General features: G+C 31.1%; 4 protein-coding genes across 6 annotated transcripts in view; 3 read left to right on the forward strand and 1 right to left on the reverse strand.

Annotated features, from left to right (window-relative positions):
- Positions 1–558: 558 nt before the first annotated feature.
- Positions 559–2685, forward strand: LOC111675359 (probable ATP-dependent RNA helicase DDX47). Of its 2 annotated transcripts, XM_046956552.1 has the most exons (4): positions 571–647; positions 706–905; positions 991–1249; positions 1518–2685. In XM_046956552.1, exons 2-4 carry the CDS (start codon positions 888–890, stop codon positions 2567–2569), a joined length of 1329 nt encoding a protein of 442 aa, XP_046812508.1. In that variant the 5' UTR covers positions 571–647; positions 706–887; the 3' UTR covers positions 2570–2685. The 2 variants fall into 2 exon arrangements, with proteins under 2 accessions (XP_023291880.2, XP_046812508.1); XM_023436112.2 differs by having other exon boundaries at positions 559–905.
- Positions 2686–5146: 2461 nt separating this feature from the next.
- On the reverse strand, positions 5147–8600 carry LOC111675371 (transcription factor E2F2). Its single transcript, XM_023436124.2, has 5 exons — positions 8202–8600; positions 7850–7959; positions 7538–7790; positions 5719–6073; positions 5147–5641 (listed from the first exon to the last, which is right to left on the reverse strand). Exons 1-5 carry the CDS (start codon positions 8406–8408, stop codon positions 5508–5510), a joined length of 1059 nt encoding a protein of 352 aa, XP_023291892.2. The 5' UTR covers positions 8409–8600; the 3' UTR covers positions 5147–5507.
- Positions 8601–10079: 1479 nt separating this feature from the next.
- The window catches only part of LOC111687874 (serine/threonine-protein kinase grp), a 70216-nt gene continuing 60598 nt past the window's right edge, over positions 10080–19697 (forward strand). Inside the window, exon 1 of the mRNA XM_046949024.1 lies at positions 10080–10303. The gene's annotated coding sequence lies outside the window, so the exon portion shown is untranslated. The remainder of the gene's footprint in view (positions 10304–19697) is intronic.
- LOC111675372 (suppressor protein SRP40) lies at positions 12107–19273 on the forward strand. Of its 2 annotated transcripts, XM_046949040.1 has the most exons (4): positions 12107–12254; positions 12321–12403; positions 15127–15405; positions 15460–19273. In XM_046949040.1, exons 3-4 carry the CDS (start codon positions 15166–15168, stop codon positions 16435–16437), a joined length of 1218 nt encoding a protein of 405 aa, XP_046804996.1. In that variant the 5' UTR covers positions 12107–12254; positions 12321–12403; positions 15127–15165; the 3' UTR covers positions 16438–19273. The 2 variants fall into 2 exon arrangements, with proteins under 2 accessions (XP_046804996.1, XP_023291893.2); XM_023436125.2 differs by having other exon boundaries at positions 15127–19273.

Genomic DNA, 19697 nt, shown 5'->3' on the forward strand with positions numbered 1-19697 from the left:
AAACTTATAATTTTTTAGCTTAATGACAATTGGCATAGCTTTCGACAACCACAGCGGTGGTGATTCCAAGTATACCATGACTGGAATCGTTTTAAGGAAATACGAATGGAAAATTTGAATTTTGCCTTTCTTATTATTTTATTTTTTATTTCTGAAAAACACGTTAGATAAAGTAAAACAGTAAAATATGGGAGGTAAAGTCTCAGGGCCTTATGCAAAAATGAATTTTAAAGTTAACAATGGTTTACTACGCACTTTTTCCATATAAAAACAACCATTGTTAATAATCGCTTCTGCATCAGGCGACCACAGTCTAAAGCCATTACAATAATAGGTATATGTATTTAGTTCTTTCCTCAAATATAATTATAAGCTAGAATTTAAATTTATAACTAAAATTTATGAAATGGTTAAAAAAGAAACAAATATACAAAATAACGGTTGCCTACCGCACTATTAAAAAACAAACTGGCAACCTTGATATAAATGTCAATACACTTTATCTATCAAGCATATGCTTGAAACAGACAGAGGTTATGTCGAACGAAACATGTCTGACATTCGTCCATTTTTAATTCAACCACATATCGAGCAAGTTCTGCACGTGTTTTTATAAAAAAGTGAAAATAAATTATAGATATTAAAGGGTAAAGAAAATATTTGTTAAAAAATCAAAAACAAAAATTACAATGTCCACTACTTCAGAAGACGAAGAAAATATTGTAAGTGGTGAAGAAGAAGAGGAGGAGGATTTAGAGGAAGAAGCCTCTGAAGAGGAACAAGATGAAGAATCTGACAATGATGAAGAACACGAGGCTGAAGAGGATACAAATGGTAACTCAGCCGAAGCTAATGATGCCGCTGATGGTGATAAAGATGATAAACCCATGACGTGGAAGGAATTGGTGAGTAAACTATTATAAAAGTGTTTGAGAGCAATAATTGAAAAACAATTGATTATTAGTTTTTTTGATCATCGTCATCATTTAGGGTCTTAATGATACCTTGTGCAAATCTTGTGAAGAATTAAAATGGAAGGCGCCTTCCAAAATTCAGAAAGAGGCCATACCAGTGGCTTTACAAGGCAAAGATGTTATTGGCTTGGCTGAAACCGGTTCGGGTAAGACAGGTGCCTTTGCTTTACCCATTCTACAGGCCTTGTTGGACAATCCACAAAGATATTTTGCCTTAATTCTAACGCCTACTCGTGAATTGGCTTTTCAAATATCAGAACAATTTGAGGCTTTAGGTAAGTTATTATTCATTGTAACGTTATGATGCATAGCTAAGAATGATTTCCCCTTCCTTAGTAAAGCTTTTATTAAGTGGGCATGATTTTATTCCCTAGTAGGCCATGATGTTAAACTTTAGTTTGATAAAAGACACATGAAAATAAAAATTATTAGTTTCGTCACTACCTCTGAGCCTTAACCTTACGAAATTTAAATTATTATCAGTACATTGTTATTACACTTTTCTAATTTAGTTTTACTTGTCTTTATTCCAATCCTCTTTAGGCAGTTCCATTGGTGTCAAATGTTGTGTGGTAGTGGGAGGTATGGACATGGTTTCCCAAGCTTTACAACTGGGTAAAAAACCTCATATTATAATTGCTACTCCTGGTCGTTTGGTCGATCATTTGGAAAATCTTAAAGGTTTTAATCTAAAGGCCATTAAATATCTGGTCATGGATGAAGCAGATCGTATACTTAATATGGACTTTGAAGTAGAATTAGATAAAATTCTCAAAGTTTTGCCTAAAGAGAGGAGAACTTTCTTGTTCAGTGCCACGATGACAAAGAAAGTCAAAAAATTGCAAAGAGCTTCGTTAAAGGATCCTGTCAAAGTTGAAGTTTCCAATAAATATCAGACTGTTGAACAATTGCAGCAATATTACATATTCATACCGGTCAAATATAAAGATGTTTACCTTGTACACATACTCAATGAATTGGCTGGCAATAGTTTTATGATTTTCTGCAGTACTTGTAATAACACCGTAAAAACAGCTTTAATGTTAAGAGCTTTGGGTTTGGCTGCCATTCCTTTGCATGGTCAAATGTCACAAAACAAACGTTTGGCTGCCCTCAACAAGTTCAAAGCGAAAAATCGTTCTATTCTCATATCCACCGATGTGGCGTCCAGAGGTTTGGATATACCCCATGTGGATGTTGTGTTGAATTTCGATATTCCCACCCATAGTAAAGATTATATACATCGTGTTGGTCGTACAGCACGTGCTGGTCGTTCGGGTAAAGCTATCACATTTGTCACTCAATACGATGTTGAATTGTATCAACGCATAGAACATTTATTGGGCAAACAATTGCCCTTGTATAAGTGCGAAGAAGATGAAGTTATGGCCTTGCAAGAACGTGTTAGTGAGGCTCAACGTACTGCCAAATTGGAACTTAAAGATATTGAAGAATCTAAGGGCGCCAAGGGTCGCTTTAAAAAGGGCGGTGATGATTTTGATGATTCAGAACAATTTACTGGTGCCCGTAAACGTCTAAAAACCGGCGGTGGTGGTGGTGGTAAAACAAATTGGAAAAAAGCTAAAAGGAAGTAATTTTCTTTGAAAATAAATGTAAAACTGTATTGTTGTTTTCAGTAGACTTTAGTTATATTTTGTAATCTATTTTTAAAAAAACAAAAAAATGTAATATTAAATTTACATTAACAATATGAAAATTTATGTTTTTTTTAATTCCTAATTTGATAAAATCGATTAAGATTAATCTTGTCTCTAGAACCCTAAATGGTAAAAAGTTTTGTTAAGAGCTTTCTTGTACTCTTAATTTCATACGCATATGTGCTTACACATGTATAAAAACCAGTATGAGAACTTTTTTTGCTCTTTGCCGATGTAGGCCCTAGAATCCTGATCGACAAAGAGCTTTCTTGAATTAATTTCACATGCGTGTGTGCTTACACATGCATAAAAAACGATTAAAACCAGTATGAGAACTTTTTTGCTCTGACGATGTAGCCTCTAGAACCCTGATCGGCAAAGAGCTTTCTTGTAATTTCACATGTGTAAGCATGTATGCTTACACATTTTGCTCTCTGCCGATGTATGATCTAGAACATGACTCAGAAGAAAGTCATTAACATTTTAGACCCCTGATCGGCAAAGAGCTTGTACTCTTAATTCCACACACATGCGTGCTTACACATGTATAAAAAACGATAAAAAAAACATGTCGATGTAGGCTCTAGGTTCCTGGTTCGGGAAGAGCTTTGTTAAAAGCTTTCTTGCACTCTTAATTTTACACGCATGTATGCTTTCCTTCGCCAAGGGTAACTTGTCGAGATGCGAGGGCTTAAGTACACATCGTGACTATAGCTTACTGCGACTAATGCTTCGGTATCCAGCCACAGAAAGTTTTGGTTTCAAATAAGTGTATAACTAAATGTTATTTATCTTGTCAAAATAGTGAGTGTGGTATATGTATGTCAATCCTACTTCCTTCTATCAGGACAAAGATGATACGCTATGTTATTCGATTTAGCTCTTTGAATAGTAAGGGCTTTACAGTTAGACATAGCGTTCTATATAGGCACTTTTAAGGTCAAGGTGAGTGGTAGCAGTGCCGAGGGCCTGGGTGGCTAGCCAGTGCATAAAGAGGATAGTTGCTAACAGCTCCCCTCAGCGTTATGGTAAAGCGCTGTTGTAACGTAGTTGCCTAGTCCAACTACACTGTCACTGCGTGGATCGTCCGTCTGTACGTGCATACTCGTGGGATTCAAAATAGAAAAACCAAAAACAAAAAAGGATGAGAGTAGGGAAATGGTAATTGTCCTGTTAGGTTTTAGACCCCTGATCGGCGAAAAGCTTTCTTGCACGCATGTATGCTTACACATGTTACTCTCTGCCGATGTTGGTTTTATATAGAAAAAAATTTAATATTAATCGATCAAATATCTCTTGATCACTTTCTGTTCTAATTGATCTGCGATTAGATAGACTTTCTAACTTACAGTCTTTGTTATCGCTAGATCTAAAAAATTTTCTTTAAGAAATGCTATCGATCGAGAAGTGTTATTCGCAGTAATAGAGAAATTATCAAAAAGTATGTGCTATTCTTTTGAGAATCTTTTGATTTTGTGTGTGAGAGAAACAGATGGTTGTTATTCTTTCTCTCTCACACAAAAATCAAAAGTTTCCAAAAAAAGTTTCGTAGTGTAATTCAGGTCTAAGTTGTTCTTTAGTCCTGGTTCACACTGGGAAACTTTTGATTTTGTGTGTGGGTGTAAGAGATAGTTGATATTTCATTCTCTCACACACAAAAATCAAAAGTTTCCCCAAAAAAGTTTCCTAGTGTGAACCAGGGGTTATGTGGCGGAGAGTCGAATCAAAATGCAGAATGCCAAAGTTGCCAAACGGAGAAAATTTCGATTCGAATTGAAATGCAAAATAGCGACCAATATTTTAATTGTCGATCGATACAAAGATTTCAAAAGAAATCGTCGATGTTCATTGATCTAGAGAATGATTAGACTGATCAGTTTTCATAATAGAAAAACATTGCTGACAATTGATTAAGATATATTTACTATAAAAAACTATTGTTTTTCGCATGATCTATACACTTTCTTTTAGATTAATCTTTGCTATTGATCGATCAAGTAATTTTCTATCAGAAAATATCTGTTATCGATCAGTTAAGAAAATTTCATTGATCAAGAAATTTATCACGAAATAGAAGAAAGCGATTTATCGAATAATAAAGTGAAATTTTCTATTTTGCATTTTTCTATAGATAGATCGAGAGATCATCGAAGAGAATATATAATAATGAACAATTAGCTACCGACTGATCGGTAAATTTTTTTTATACAAAAATCTATATACACTGCGAAAGATTGAACTACAGTAAAAAAGAGACATATTTTAAATTAAAATTAATGGTCAAGATTGTTTTTTATTTATTTTAGCGTCATTAATTATAATTTTAAATCTGATTAATTGAATACAACTTATTAATTAAAATTATACATAAATTTGTTAAAGCAATTGTTAAAATTAATTTTGAAATCAAATGAAATAAAAAAACATTTTGTAAATAATGTGAAGTCTTTTTGGAAAAATTACAAAATGTAATTTAAAATTAAATGTTTAGCCAAACAAAAAAAAAAATTATAATAAGATCAATTTGCATAGAAGGAAAAAAAATTAAATAAAAATTAAAAAAATTAACTAATAAAATTATACAACAGACCAATAAATAATCTTTTTCTAAATATACATAAAATTAAAGCAAATATAGTCAGTACAATAACTACAAATTTCATGCTTGTTAAGATTATGTATTAATCTAGTTATTTTTTTCTTTTCTTTTTTAAGACTTATTAAATAAAATATTTGCACTAGTTATTTTTTTTTTTTTTTTTGCTTTTTTTCATTTCCTTTTGATTTAAAGAACATTATTATATTGTAATTGAAAAAGAATTTTGAAAAAGTCAATTAAAAAGGTGAATTTTTGTTAAGAGCTCCATTGTTTGTCTTAAATATTTTGTTCGCATTTAACTAGGGGAAAGGAAGAAGGTATATCATAAAGATCACATATGCCCTCAGTGGGACTTAAAACAAAGTTATAATCATTTTGTGGCGGATTTAAAGGCAACAGGGGAGGATTTTCTGTAAGAAATTTAAAATAGTTAAAATTATTTTTCTTTTTATTATTTAAATCACAAAAATCAATCAAACACTCTTACCCATATTTGGATCATCGGGATAAAATCTTCTCAACGAATGACCCGCCGTGCATTTTTGCAATACTATACGTGCCGTTAGCTTGTTTTCCAACGCTTCCATTTCTTCTTTGACTTCCGGGTTACAAAAGTACGTGTGTTCATCGTTGACTAGATTTGCTTTGGTGGTGGTTTGTGTTAATGTACCCGTTGTATTTGAATGTGTTGAGGACGAAGAAAGCGTTGGTGATGGTGTTTCGAGACGTGAATAGTGTCGTATAGATTCAGATTCAGGTTTTGTTGTACAACAACGTCCCTGATCGGTGACCAATCGTACATCGATCGTACTACCATTATCGAGAGAGATATGTAGGGAGTTCTAGAGGGATAAAGTTGATGAATAATTGTTATAAAGTATTCAATTGGTTTTCTGAATGATTTGGTAAATAGAAATGTTATTCCTAGATAGATAGATAGATAGATAGATAGATAGATAGATAGAAGATAGATAGATAGATAGATAGATAGATAGATAGATAGATAGATAGGTCGGTAGGTAGGTAGAAAGATAAGTAGATAGATAGATAAGTAGATAGATAGATAGATAGATAGATAGATAGATAGATAGATAGATAGATAGATAGATAGATAGATAGATAGATAGATGGATAGATAGATAGATAGATAGATAGATAGATAGATAGATAGATAGATAGATAGATAGATAGATAGATAGATAGATAGATAGATAGATAGATATATAGATAGATAGATAGATAGATAGATAGATAGATAGATAGATAGATAGATAGATAGATAGATAGATAGATAGATAGATAGATAGATAGATAGATAGATAGATAGATAGATAGATAGATAGATAGATAGATAGATAGATAGATAGATAGATAGATAGATAGATAGATAGATAGATAGATAGGTAGGTAGGTAGATAGATAAGAAGATAGATAGATAAGTAGATAGATAGATAGATAGATAGATAGATAGATAGATAGATAGATAGATAGATAGATCGATAGATAGATAGATAGATAGATAGATAGATAGATAGATAGATAGATAGATAGATAAATAGATAGGTAGATAGATAGATAGATTGATAGATTGATAGATAGATTGATAAGTAGATAGATACATTGATAAGTAGATAGATAGATAGATAGATAGATAGATAGATAAATAGATAGATAGATAGATAGATAGATAGATATCTAAGGCATTGACGATTTGCGATTATCCTTTTCTCATTATTATCATTTATTCGTAGCTTAAAGTACAAAAATCTCACAACGATCACTTCATACGACAGGATTGTAATAGACCTTATATTAACAACTCGACGTATGTAAGAAAAACCTCAATCCGAACTTGGTATCACCATAATTATACCCAATGTCTTATATTTTTGTTCAGTTAATCATTTTATCATAGAAAATTACATAAATATATCAGACCTAAACCAAAAAACAACTGCTAAAAAAGAGCTATTAATAGCTCTATCTACATAGAATAACCAAAAAACCGCAACAAATTTTTTCATTAAAATTAAAAAAAAAAATTATATAAAATTACACATACATATTTGAATAATTTGCTTATTATAAAATTAATTCCAGTCTCTATAAGTGGAAAACATATATGAAACCTTCATCATTCTACAATTTAGTTCCTATGTGTTTCCAACAGACGGACCTAGCTAGATCGCATTAAAATCTTATATGAAACCAGTAATTTGATGTTCGATCATTGTATATAAAGATATATAACACTTTTGATGTGAAAAAAATAAAATCACCATAAGATTTCGATTTTCAACACTCACCTTTCGTTTGATAATTTTCTCATCTTCATAGTGTTTGGGTATTGTGAAAACACAATCTTCACCAAAAACGGCAAGCAAATCATCGCGGGTAACATAGGCAAATGAACGATTCGTTTCGTCTTCCTTAACATATTTTAAATTACGTTTGGCGTAGTCCAATTGTAAATCGATTTGAGCTTCCAGAGCTGCCAACTGACAATTGTAATCTTTCAAAGAACGATAACTTTCATCTTCCTCGAAATCCACACCACCTCTGTGAAAATGCAAAACGTATTAATAAAAAGACGCAAGTGCCCGCACTACAAAACTTACCGCCATCTGACCACACTACTATAGCGTGTCTTTTCAATGAGTCCAATGCCTTCCAAAACATTTGTAATATCATATATGCGACGCTTTTGTACATCTAAAATTTCGGCAGCCTATAAAGAGAAATAAAAAAGAATACCAAAATAAATTTACAGGCTGTTAACTACTAGCAAGAAGAAAGAGTTTGGCGCGCTTAAGAAAGTACAGGTGATTTGCTACATTTGTTTTGTTGTTCTTGCATTAGTTGTTGTTGAATAATTATTATTTATTTACTCATATAGAATACAAAAATAACCAAGGTTTTCAGTGGTTGGTTTTGTTTCTTTTCTATTGTCCTCATCTTCTAGTAACTTACATCTCTGAGATCAATTTCACCACCATTTTTAATCATTAGGGCCACAAATTTTTGCGTTAATAGCACCAGTGAGCCAACAACTCGATTTGGAGTTTGAGGTGTAGTGGGTACATGTTTTTCACGTACTGTGGGTTGGGCGGGCGTTCCAACATTACTATTTTCAGACCCACTAGATTTTTTCGGTGTATTTTCGGGAGTTTCCATCATTTATTTTTACAATATTTTTATATATATCGACACTTTAGAGTTTATATTAAAGTTTTCTTTTAGTTATAACACGTTTTTAATAAGATAAATAGTTATATTTTACGAATTAAGAATAAAAATTTGGCGCTTGATGATTTTTTAACCCTGCCGCCATTTGGATATTTTTATACATTTACTTTTTCATTGACATTTTCTCAGCTTTTTTTCTTCGTCGTTGTAGTTTTTTCTTTCACCTTCTATTACACTTTCATTCGTAGAAAAATAGAACAACGATAATATAGAAAATGAGAAAAAACAGCTGGATTGTTAAAAAAAATGAATGTCAATGTATATGATACACCCTGTGCTTCAGTTATCTAAATTTGACATATAGATGTCGCATGATTTTCCCCAGCAAATCTTCAAACACTTCAAATGAAAAAGTGTTTGACAGAGCTGATAACTGAACTAAAACTAATTAGAACTGAAATCTTAATGACCCTTATAAGGTACTTTTATTTAATTTTATAATTTAATATTATCTCATAAACTAGATACAAAAAGAGTTTAAAACTTATCGTCGTTCATTAAAAAAGTAAGTGGACAGGTATCTGGTACTTTTAAAAAATTCGGCTCCGGGTACCGGTATTGGTACATTTTTGTATCCCATGTATCTTTTAAATCAGTGAACATTCAACATTTTTTTCGACTTCTTTCGAGTTTTTTTTCGAATAATTTTAGAGTTTTTAACTTTTTACACTTTATTAAATTTTCGACTATTTTTGACATTTTTCTACTATTTTCGAGTTTTTTCGACTTTTCGACTTTTAGTTACAAAGTCCACTTTTCTACCATTTTCGCAGACGATAGTCGAGTTATACACTCTTTTGGAACAAAATAGTTGACTTCGACTTTTTGACTTTTCGACAAAAAGTCGTTTGTTCGCTTATTCGAAAGTCGATTTATAGAATCCTATTATGAAGTAGTTGAAAAAGTCAAAAATAGTCGAAGATTTTAAAAAAGTGAAAAAAGTCAAAAACTCTAAAACTATTCGAAAATTGTCAAAAAGTCGGCTATTTATAAAATACTTAAAGTCGAAAAGTCGACTTTTAATTAGAAAAGTTTCCTTATTAGGACCAGGTCTAAATTAACGAAAAAATAAAAATATGAATTGAAAACTTTTTGGAACGTTTTGGAATTTAAGGAATAAAAAGTGTACCTATTTTTGGTATTTTTTACTCAAAACATTGTTTATAAACCTTGAAAGATGAAATTAGGCATGTAGGGCCCGGAGTAAATGAGAACTTTTTTGGTATTTTTCGTTCTTCAAACAGTACTTTTTGATTAAGTACTTGCTTGGTTTTGTTGTTATATACAATAAATTTTGCTTTCAAAAGCCTATATTTTATCTCTCGGATTTTGTTTTTATTTAAAAATCGTTGAAAATTTAAAAAATTAAACATATATATAAACTTAGCCGGCTTACAGTCGATTTTCAGACGCCGTCGATATTTTTAGAGTCAGCCGCCAACGTTCAAATATGACGGTGCAGAGCTCCGAGTACAACACTGTTTTAAAAAAATCCAATTGTTTATCTCTACTTTTTTGCTATTTTTTGCGTTTGTCGAAAAAGAAAACTGCTGAAGCAGAGGAACGAAAGAAACACAGAAGATACATTTTATTTCGGTAAAGAAGAAAAAAGGTGCTAAAATAATAAAGTGAAAAAAAAAGCGGCTGACTGCTGTGCTGTCAACTTTTGTAAAAACTTTAAGTATAATTAATTTTAAAGTGAAATATTTAATTACAAATAGTAATATAACTAATAAAAACTATATTTAAAATATAAAGTGCTTAAAATAAAAGGCTGCAAAAACCTATTACCAAAAAAAAACTTAATGCAAAATCCAACAGAAGAGGTAAGTCAGTTTAATGAACTCTCAAACATTTTTAAATGAAAAGTTTTAAATGCTTTTATTAGCAATTAGTTTAATGTTTAAAATGTTTAATTGTTAATATATATAGTAATTTTACAATGATTAAAAAAATCTAATTAAAATTATGAGAAAAATTAAACAGTTTCATATTCAACTTTTTTTTCTTTAATCCTAATTTCTTGTGATTTTTTGTTTGATTTTTTGGCGCAATTTGCTTTGATTTTCATGTGTGCTAGAGAGAGAAAGTTTATTGGTTTGACCAGCTGTTGTTAGGAGTGTAAGTGAAATAGCTACAGTTTAGTTCCCACTTTTTTTTTGTTGGTTCGTTTGTGTATGTTGTGCAAATTTTGTATGTGCAACAATTTTTCTTCGTTTCTCTTTTGTTGTGTACATTTATTGATACGTGTGCTTTGATTATGTTATTTGCCGGTATGTAAAAAAGAAGATTGTGAAAAGAAAATGTTTGTTATATTTAATAAATATTAGGAGAATTAATTTAAATTTATTTTTATTAATATTGTTTTTATTACAATTTAGTACTCTATCTAATTAGAAACTACTTATTCAGAGTTGCCAATATGTTACAAATTTTTAGGAAATTGGGATAACACAATTTGGGATAAGTAGGTACATAATTCATTACAGGTAACTTGTGTCACTTTAACTGACAACCATGTTAATAGCTGGACAAAAGAAAAATCTTGTGACACAATTTGTTGCTTAGCACTTTTTTTCAAAAAAGCACTGAATTAGAGCGTTTATCGTTTAATGCTAGGTATATTACACAATTACGGACCGTGATATGATTTTTACAAACATATCTACTATTTTGTGGTAATACTGGGTGTTATTAACAATAAACCCATTTGTATGAAATTTTGATCCGATTCTAATAATGGCATGGCAGATATTGTTGTTCCATCTATATATGTATATGGGTGGTGTAAATATTAAGAAATCGGAAACTGTTGATGTTCTGGGCATGGAAATTCACTGCGATATCCGCTGGACTAAACACATTTTTCAAGTCTCGAAATAAGCATTCAAGTATGTCAGTTTTTTGTGACGGTGTAAGACATACTTCACTACATCTGATCTTCTTACTATTTACACCACATATATCCGACCGAAAATGGAATACAGCTGTCATATATGAATAGGAGCTTCGAAGTCAATTTCGGTGACAGTAGGGTATCCAATTCTATTCAGTGGAGCACAGTCGCAAAGAGGGGTGTATTTCACAGTTCTATGGATACAACAATGGAATGTATTCCTTTGAAATTAGTGAACTTGTTCCCGATAACTGTATATTATTGGTTAACACACGGCTTTCTTCAAGAACACAATCATTTGTGGTAGATTGGCCAGTGGACCGCACAACATACTATAGGGAAAATTCATTCTTCAGCCGCAATATTCGTATGTGGAATAAACTTCCTGCAGAGGTATTCCTGTCACTTTCGATATAAGAAGATTTAAATCAAATATTTTTAAATTTCTTGATTTTTAAAAGTAAATTTTTTAGCCAGAAAAATATTTCAAAGCTAAAAAACATAATTTTGTTGTGTTTTTTTTTAAACTTTTGTATTCCTAACAAAAAACTTAAAAAAACATGATTATATGGGAACGTAGAAGTAAAACACTTTGATACATTGAACTGTTCCCTACCAAAAAAAATCACTTAAAAAACTGACGGCATCTCTGTTTACATACTCAAATATACAACACTGTAAAAAAAACAAGAAAATTTGCAATAAAACAGCAACAACAATGATCACTTTGCTTTTGGTGCGTTTGTTTTTTTTATTGTCTTTTGGTCGCAGAAGGCGCACAATAAAATGTTAAATTTATAAAGTTTATTACAAATACAAATTAATATTAATTTTGTTATTAAATACATTTTAAAACAGGTCAAATTTTTGTGAAAATAAATGTAAGTGCAAAGCTAAGCAATTTTTTAATGAACAAGTTTTAAACAAAGAAAATGTTTAATTTTTAGATTGTGATAAAAAATATTCGACGAAAAGTGGTTACAACAAGAAACAAACAAATACAATTTGAGGACAGAATTAAGCAAGCACCGTAAGTTTTACAGTTATTTTGTAAAAAAAAAATAAAATTAAATTTCATTTCTGTATAAAACTTTGTTAAAACAAAATGAAACTGTTTTTTTTAAGATTTTTTTTAAATAAGTTGTAGTTGAAAGTTTTTTTTTACAGAAAATAATAATTTCATTTAATACGGGATAGATTGCTTAGTTGTTAAAGAGAACATGTGTTGAAATCATGTCTAGTGCACGTTGCAATTGAAAAACTATTTTAACTACATTATTAATCATCCGTTTAATAAAATTATTTAGGACGAAACAAATTGTTGTTCGCAAACTTCATAACCTTTTACTTTCGTATACCAATTAAAGTTATTGATGGTTTATAATAGAAATTTTGTATGAAAAAAACTCGGTACGTGGTGGATATCAATGGGTCCCTAACCACATGCCGAACACATTACGGTAAATCCGATTCACATTAACTCAGTAACAGTTTAATCAAACTTTTAATTATATTAATCTAGACAAAACAAAATTTATCCAAATTTACAATATAATAACTACGTACCTAACAGTTCCAGGAGACAGCCCCGATCTAATTATACCCTACACCACTTTAGTGGGGAGGGTATATTGGGTTTGTGCTGATGTTTGTAACATACAAAAATATTCGTCCTATACCCACCTTAAAGTATACCAATCGGCTTAGAATCATTTTCTGAGTCGATTAAGCTATGTCCGTTCGTCCGGCTGGCTGTCCATGTAAACCTTGTGCGAAAGGTACAGGCCGCAATTTTCAAGGTAATTGGATGAAATTTGGCACACACGCTTCTCTTGGCCCAATGGTTAATTTGACCCTATCCCCCATACAAACTCCCCTTCAGAAAATGACTTAAAGGTCAAAATTCACTTACAAACACTAATAACACTTAAATTCTACATAAATAATATTAAAGAAGACTTAACTCCCCCTACTAACATTTTTAAGGATAGGGCCATATTTTGCCCTACTTCCCTTTGAGCCCACTTCAATCAATCTCTTTTTTTGCCAAAAAAGTAAAAATATTCCGAAATAAAGTTAAAAAACAAACCAAATATATTAATTTTTGTCCCTTTTTCTTACTTTTTTCAATTTCGAACAAACAAATTTTGAAACGAATTCGGAGTACGAATAATTTGATTGTGTTTCATTCGTCCTAATTGTGCGTATACCATTATATCAATGTTGTACAAAAGCATTTCGAGCCGACATTTTCACTCAAACTAATCCATATTTGTTGTACATTAGTCAATGTACTAATCCATTGACAAGACAACAAGCTATTCTCTAGAATAGACAAGGGACAAGTCTATAGCAAAACAATTACAAACAAATATATAAATATTTTGTACTAGTACAATTACTAATTATGAAATACTTTAAACGTCTAGTTAAAAGTACTTAAAAATAGATTAGTCATTAGACAAGTCAATACACCATTTAGTCAATAGATTGGTTCTTGGACTGGCTAATAAGCAGTTTTTGTCGAAGATCAAATTGTAGCAAAAAAGCGAAATTTCTCATAGATCGCACTATACGAGTTGTTTAAGATGGGTTTTCATCAAACGAGTTCAAGAATAATTCAGGTATAACTCAAGACTCTATTCTTTCTTCTACCCTCATTCTCATTCATATCGTTATGAATAGTATTCTATGTCAAACTTTCAACTCTATTTACTCTTTCCGGTGACAGTAATATCTGCCAGTTCCTATTTAGTCAATTATAGACCAAGCCCTCTAGAGATAGGGGCAATGAGGCGCAATATGAATGAATTGCTTAATCACGACCTGATTAAAATCTTTGATTGGGGTTAATTTTCTTTTGAAGTTTCCTTAATGTCCACACATAGAAACTTGTACAAATGAGAAGAATAACAAATCAAAACAAGTTTCCGAGTACGAGAAACTTGGTACCGCGATAGAGATGAATGATATTCTTTCTCTTTCTTACGCAAAATCAAAAGTTTCCTAGTGTAGACCGAAAGTTACAACTGTCGAAAGAAGCATTCAAGTGTCTCGTCTTTTTAAAATGGTGTAAGACATACTTGACACCATCTGATCTTCTCACTATTTACACCACTTATATCCGACCGAAAATAGAATACAACTCACTTGTAGGGCCGGAGCTTCGATGTCTATTTTAGAGCTACTCGACCGGGTACAAAGAGGGCGAAGGTACTTTTCGGTGACAGTAGGGTATCCAAATCTATTAATTTTTTGAAGCACTGTCGCAACGTGGTGTGTATTTCACTGTTCTATCGATACTGGAATGTGTTCCTCTGATATTGGGGAACTCGTTCCCAATACTCGTATATTCTTAAGCAGCACGCGACTGCATCAAGATTATAGATTTTCAGCGGACACGTTCATTCTTCAGCTGAACTGTTTGTATGTGGAACAAATTTCCTGCAGAAGTATTTTCCGTTACTTTCGATGTGAATAGGTTTAAATCAAATGTCCACAAATACTACTTCCTCTATCCTTTCTCCCACAACCTCATTTCCAGAGATAAAGTTTGTAAGCTTCGACCTAACTCGACATACATAAGTAGAATATAATGTAAAAGCTTGTCCCAATTCTTATAAGTTGTGAGTTCATATATAAATATGAAGTCCGCTGAGAAGAATAAAATTCTTAAAGAAATATGTTTCGTTTTGTTGTCTATTTTTCATAATAAGAGAAAAAGAGAAACTATTAAACTATATTTTATTACAGTCCTTTATAAGAAAATTTTGAAATAACCTCGCAATAAAAATGCCTTGGATACCCACAACCGACTTCGAAGAAGAAGTGGTTAACTTGCAACCACATCATGACTTCATATATGGAATGCTATCGGAACCACAATATAATAGTTATCCAAGACCTAAAACTCATACAGAATATGCGGCCAACAGAAAGACTGATAGTAAAGAACATAGAAAATCCACGGCGAAACTAAATGGAAAGTTGCATGCAATACAACAAGTACAACGTATGGCTAGCACTAAAACGGTAGGTGAACAACCCACCATCGATGATTGGGATAATAATAAGAAAATTGAACAGGAAACAATTGGCATGATGCGTTACTGTGGAATGGGTGTAAGTGTTGAACAGCCACTGAATCAAAAAGTAACTATGGCAACATATCCGGTAGAAAATAAAATAAAACTTGTACAGAATGGTCGTAGAAAAGTCGCTTTGTTCTTTGATGATAATGTTTTTAAATTAAAGGAAAAAGTATCGGATACTTCATCGGGTTTTGATAGTTGCAATAATAGCAACTCAAGCCAGTTTAAAAATAATCCTAATGATTCTTCAGTTTCTGAACCAGAAACTAGTTGTAATACTTCATTTGTTAGCACAACTTCATCTTTAAATAATATATTTAGTACGGCAGGAGATAATAGTGATTCGTTTTCTACAGCTTCACAAGTTAGCAATACATCACCTACGATCCAGCTTAAGGCTAAACGTTTACAGCAATATCATAAATTACTAGAGGATACAGCTTTATTGTCATTGAATAGTTCAATTAGCAGTGAGAAACATAATGCTGATTCATTTGAAACAGCCGAAGATATACCACGTTGGAAACCAATATCAGATGATGATGAAAATGTTTTTGATAAGCCAGAAAATTGGCCGGTTTTAAACAGAAACCATTGTAATAAAAATTCGATTTATAGTAAAGAAATAATATTAAATAAAACCCAAAGTGATTCAGGAGATGATGTTTCTAGTGTCACCATCAGTAGCAGCAGCAGTAGTAGTAGTAATAAACAAGCTAAAAGAATCAATTTTTTACAACGTTTTATTAAATCAGAACATGAAAATGATGATTTAAATACGTCTAATACGTCTAGCGAATCTGCAGTAACTAATCCACCGGACCCTTCAACATATGCAGCTATTACCAAAACGTCAAAACAATCAACGCCAAAGCGTAAAGAGAAAATATATAACTCTTCCAATGAGATTATAGATTTTCAACCTTTTTACACAACACGACGAATGTATGCCCTAAAACGTCATGTTAAATAGTTATCTTATTCTTATATTTTTAACTCTACTATACTTCCGCCTTAAACAAATAGTTAAAGTACATAACTTAAGTAAGATTTTTTTACCAAAACTTCATTGCATTATGTTTTTTAAGTTTTTTTTTTTTACTTTTTTTTTAAAATTTTAAATTTCTTTACTTTTTTTTATTTTAAATAGTTTTAAGTTTGGAAAATTTATCAAGTTTTTAAACATTCTTTTAAAGAGATATCACTTCTAGAGGTCAGAATTATAGAAACAAAGCCAGAAAACGATCTCTTGTATACATAATGTGTTTCTTATGATCTCTATAATGAACTGTTCCATTAAAATCTCAATATCTTTGAATTGAAATAATAGAAGCTTTGAAGTTTAGTATAAGAAATAAAAGAGCGAATTAGTAATGAAAGTTTTGTTTTTGATGGACCAAAGTTTTTTCTTAGACGGTGGCTGAAAATTCTTTCCTGTGGAAAGACCTTTTAGTTGCTACAGCTATTGACAATCTTTGGCCATTTATGATTTCGGTAATTTGGGAGCGTGAATCGAATTAGGTGGTAGTTGCAGTCATTTGACTATATTTTTATCTTTTAACTGTAACTACGGGTTTAAAGCATTGTTCCTATATGAAGTATATAAATTCATAATTTTGTTCTTTTGAAATGAATTCGAAGGCACGCAGTAGATAGGCAAATCTCTTTTCTTTTTTATTTTCTTGATTTCTGTCACCCCTACCGATTATAGAAGTGAAAATTTGTTCCCTTGAAATTTTCATTTCCCTCGAAGGGAAAATTGCTATCGTGAACTTGCGTTGTAGTAGTTGTAGTAGTAAGTTAATAGTAGATTTTGTATGGAACAGGTGTTAAATGTTTACAAAATCAACAAATTTCACGACAAAAATGTTAGTGAACGAAAAAAGTGAAAAGGGAACATATTTCACATGAAATGATGATTAGCGATAGGGGATGAATAGTTTGTAGTTGTTAAACACACGTTTATAACGTTTATTTTAATTTTTCCGAAAATTTCTCATTTTACAATAGTTTTATTTGCAAAAAAAAACAGCTGTTTATTGTTTATATTTATTAGTGAAAGGTTGGCAATACTAACACAGTTAACTGATCTTAAATCCATAACTGAAAAACACAATCATCGGTTAAAGTCCGCCTAGATTTGTTCCGAGTTTAATCTAACAGCAAGTTAAGCCTAGTTTAACTGAGTATTAAGAAACCCACCATAGCAAAATGTTATAGTATCCCATGTTGCTTTAAAGGAAATCCTCCAAGTCGATCTATATCTTCATATTTTGGAAGTCTTTAAACAATTAAGTAAAATTTAAGTTTTAAATGGTACTCTACCAGTAAAGTTTAAGAGTTTTAATGGTTTCCACTAGGGTATAAACAATTGAGGTTTAATGGTCTTCACCCGGGTCTAAACAGTTGAGTTTTAATCGTCTCCACTAGGGTATAAACGATTGAGTATTCTATGGTCTCCACCAATAAAACATAACCTCACTTGAGCTGATACGAAAGCACGAGTTTAATGTAGACAACATATAACTTTGAACAGTTATACATTAGTGCGAGCGAGATGCAAAATTTGTTTCCGAAAATCCAATTTGTCGGATTTAAAGTAAAGGTATAAACTTGAAATATAAGGGGGTATTATATACTAAGACCCTATGTCTGTTATACTCTAAAATATACATTTGACTTCTGAATTCATATTCTTATTTTTTTTTCACAAATTGAATTTTAATAAAAATTTTATCCAGAAGTTTTGTTTCCATCCACAATTGACCCATAATTTTCATTTGAAATAATCATTAAATGGGGCACCGGTGTATTCTATAAAAAAGAAATCCTAATTGGTCTCAGAATTTTTTCCATAACATAATTTTTTTGAGATATTGTGTTCTTAAATATTGCTCATCAGAAGATATGATTCTTGTCCACAAGCTGTGTTAAAGAACATTTAGTCTATAGCGTACTCGTGGGCAATGAACAAGTTCTTCAATATAAATCGTTTTTTCTTCTACTGTAACATTTTTTTAGATATATTCTCTTAAAGCATTTTTGGAACTAGTTCTGAGAGTGATAAATTCGAACAAAAATCATTATTTAAAGAACTAGTTTTGAAACATTTCCTTAGAAAGAATGTCAACTAAATTTGTTACAAAAATCATTGGTCTCAATCAGAACTGGCAAATGGAATTAAACATTTGTATCGTTTCTACGAGAATTGGATTTCCAGTCTGAGACAAGCCTATTCTTAATCGGCCGAAGATTGTCAACTCAGCAACAGCTGTATCAACCATTCTAAAATTAATTATTAATTATATTTGTCGTTCCTTCGACAAAAATAAATGACAGGTTTTCAGGTGAGCAAAAAAACTGTTGGTATCTTTATTATCTATAGAGTAGCGTAGGTATAGACAAAATCTACTATTTGATTGATTATGATGCACTCTATGAAAACACACGTTCTTGCAAAATTTTACACTCTTACAATTAAAATCAATCAATCAAAATTATAAAAGAATTATTTTAAAATTCTAGAAAATTTTGGACTGTTCTACAGGGTTAGACAATCTAATGACTAGTCTACTCTATCCTCTAGTACAAAGAGAGACAAAAGACCGTCTATTGACTAGTCTAACAAACACAATATACTAAACGCTATTCTGCATTTCGAATACGTTTTCTCCATCCAGTTACGAAACTTTCAAAAATTTATTAAGGGCGGGTTTTTCAGATAAAGATAATCCACATTCTTTGTTTAAACCTAGTTTTATATATGTTTTGTGTTTTTCAGTAAACAGTAACAGTACTTATTATCTTAGTTTAACTGAGTGTAATTGGCCAATTAAACCTAAGTTATAAGTGAGAAAACACAATTAACAAAAACAATAAAACAATGATTTTAGAAGAACAAAAACTAAATATTTTAAGTAAATTGCAATTTTCTGATTTGTTTTGTTTTATTTATTATTGTTTTAAATGTTTATTTAACATTTTAACAAAATTTTTCATTTTACAAAAGTATATTTTGCAAAAAAAACAGCTGTTCATTGTTTATGTTTTTGAGTGAAAAGTTGGCAAAGTTAACTGAACTTAAATCCATAACTGAAAAACACAATCATCAGTTAAAGTCCGCCTAAATTTGTTCCGTGTTTAATCTAACAGCAAGTTAAACTTAGTTTAACTGAATAGTAAGAAACCCGCCCATACATTTAAAATCAATGTCCCTATCAAAAATTATAAAAG

This window comes from Lucilia cuprina, chromosome 2, assembly GCF_022045245.1.
Source record: "Lucilia cuprina isolate Lc7/37 chromosome 2, ASM2204524v1, whole genome shotgun sequence".
Taxonomy (NCBI): domain Eukaryota; kingdom Metazoa; phylum Arthropoda; class Insecta; order Diptera; family Calliphoridae; genus Lucilia; species Lucilia cuprina.

Bases quoted from the DNA above. Each gene is read 5' to 3' on its own strand.
- LOC111675359 (XM_023436112.2), top strand. From the start codon at position 690: ATGTCCACTACTTCAGAAGACGAAGAAAATATTGTAAGTGGTGAAGAA. The intron at 906-990 runs GTGAGTAAACTA...GTCATCATTTAG, and splicing joins CCATGACGTGGAAGGAATTG to GGTCTTAATGATACCTTGTG. The intron at 1,250-1,517 runs GTAAGTTATTAT...AATCCTCTTTAG, and splicing joins AGAACAATTTGAGGCTTTAG to GCAGTTCCATTGGTGTCAAA.
- LOC111675371 (XM_023436124.2), bottom strand. From the start codon at position 8,408: ATGATGGAAACTCCCGAAAATACACCGAAAAAATCTAGTGGGTCTGAA. The intron at 6,074-7,537 runs GTGAGTGTTGAA...TTATCCCTCTAG, and splicing joins AGAAAATTATCAAACGAAAG to AACTCCCTACATATCTCTCT. The intron at 5,642-5,718 runs GTAAGAGTGTTT...AATTTCTTACAG, and splicing joins TCCCGATGATCCAAATATGG to AAAATCCTCCCCTGTTGCCT.
- LOC111675372 (XM_023436125.2), top strand. From the start codon at position 15,166: ATGCCTTGGATACCCACAACCGACTTCGAAGAAGAAGTGGTTAACTTG.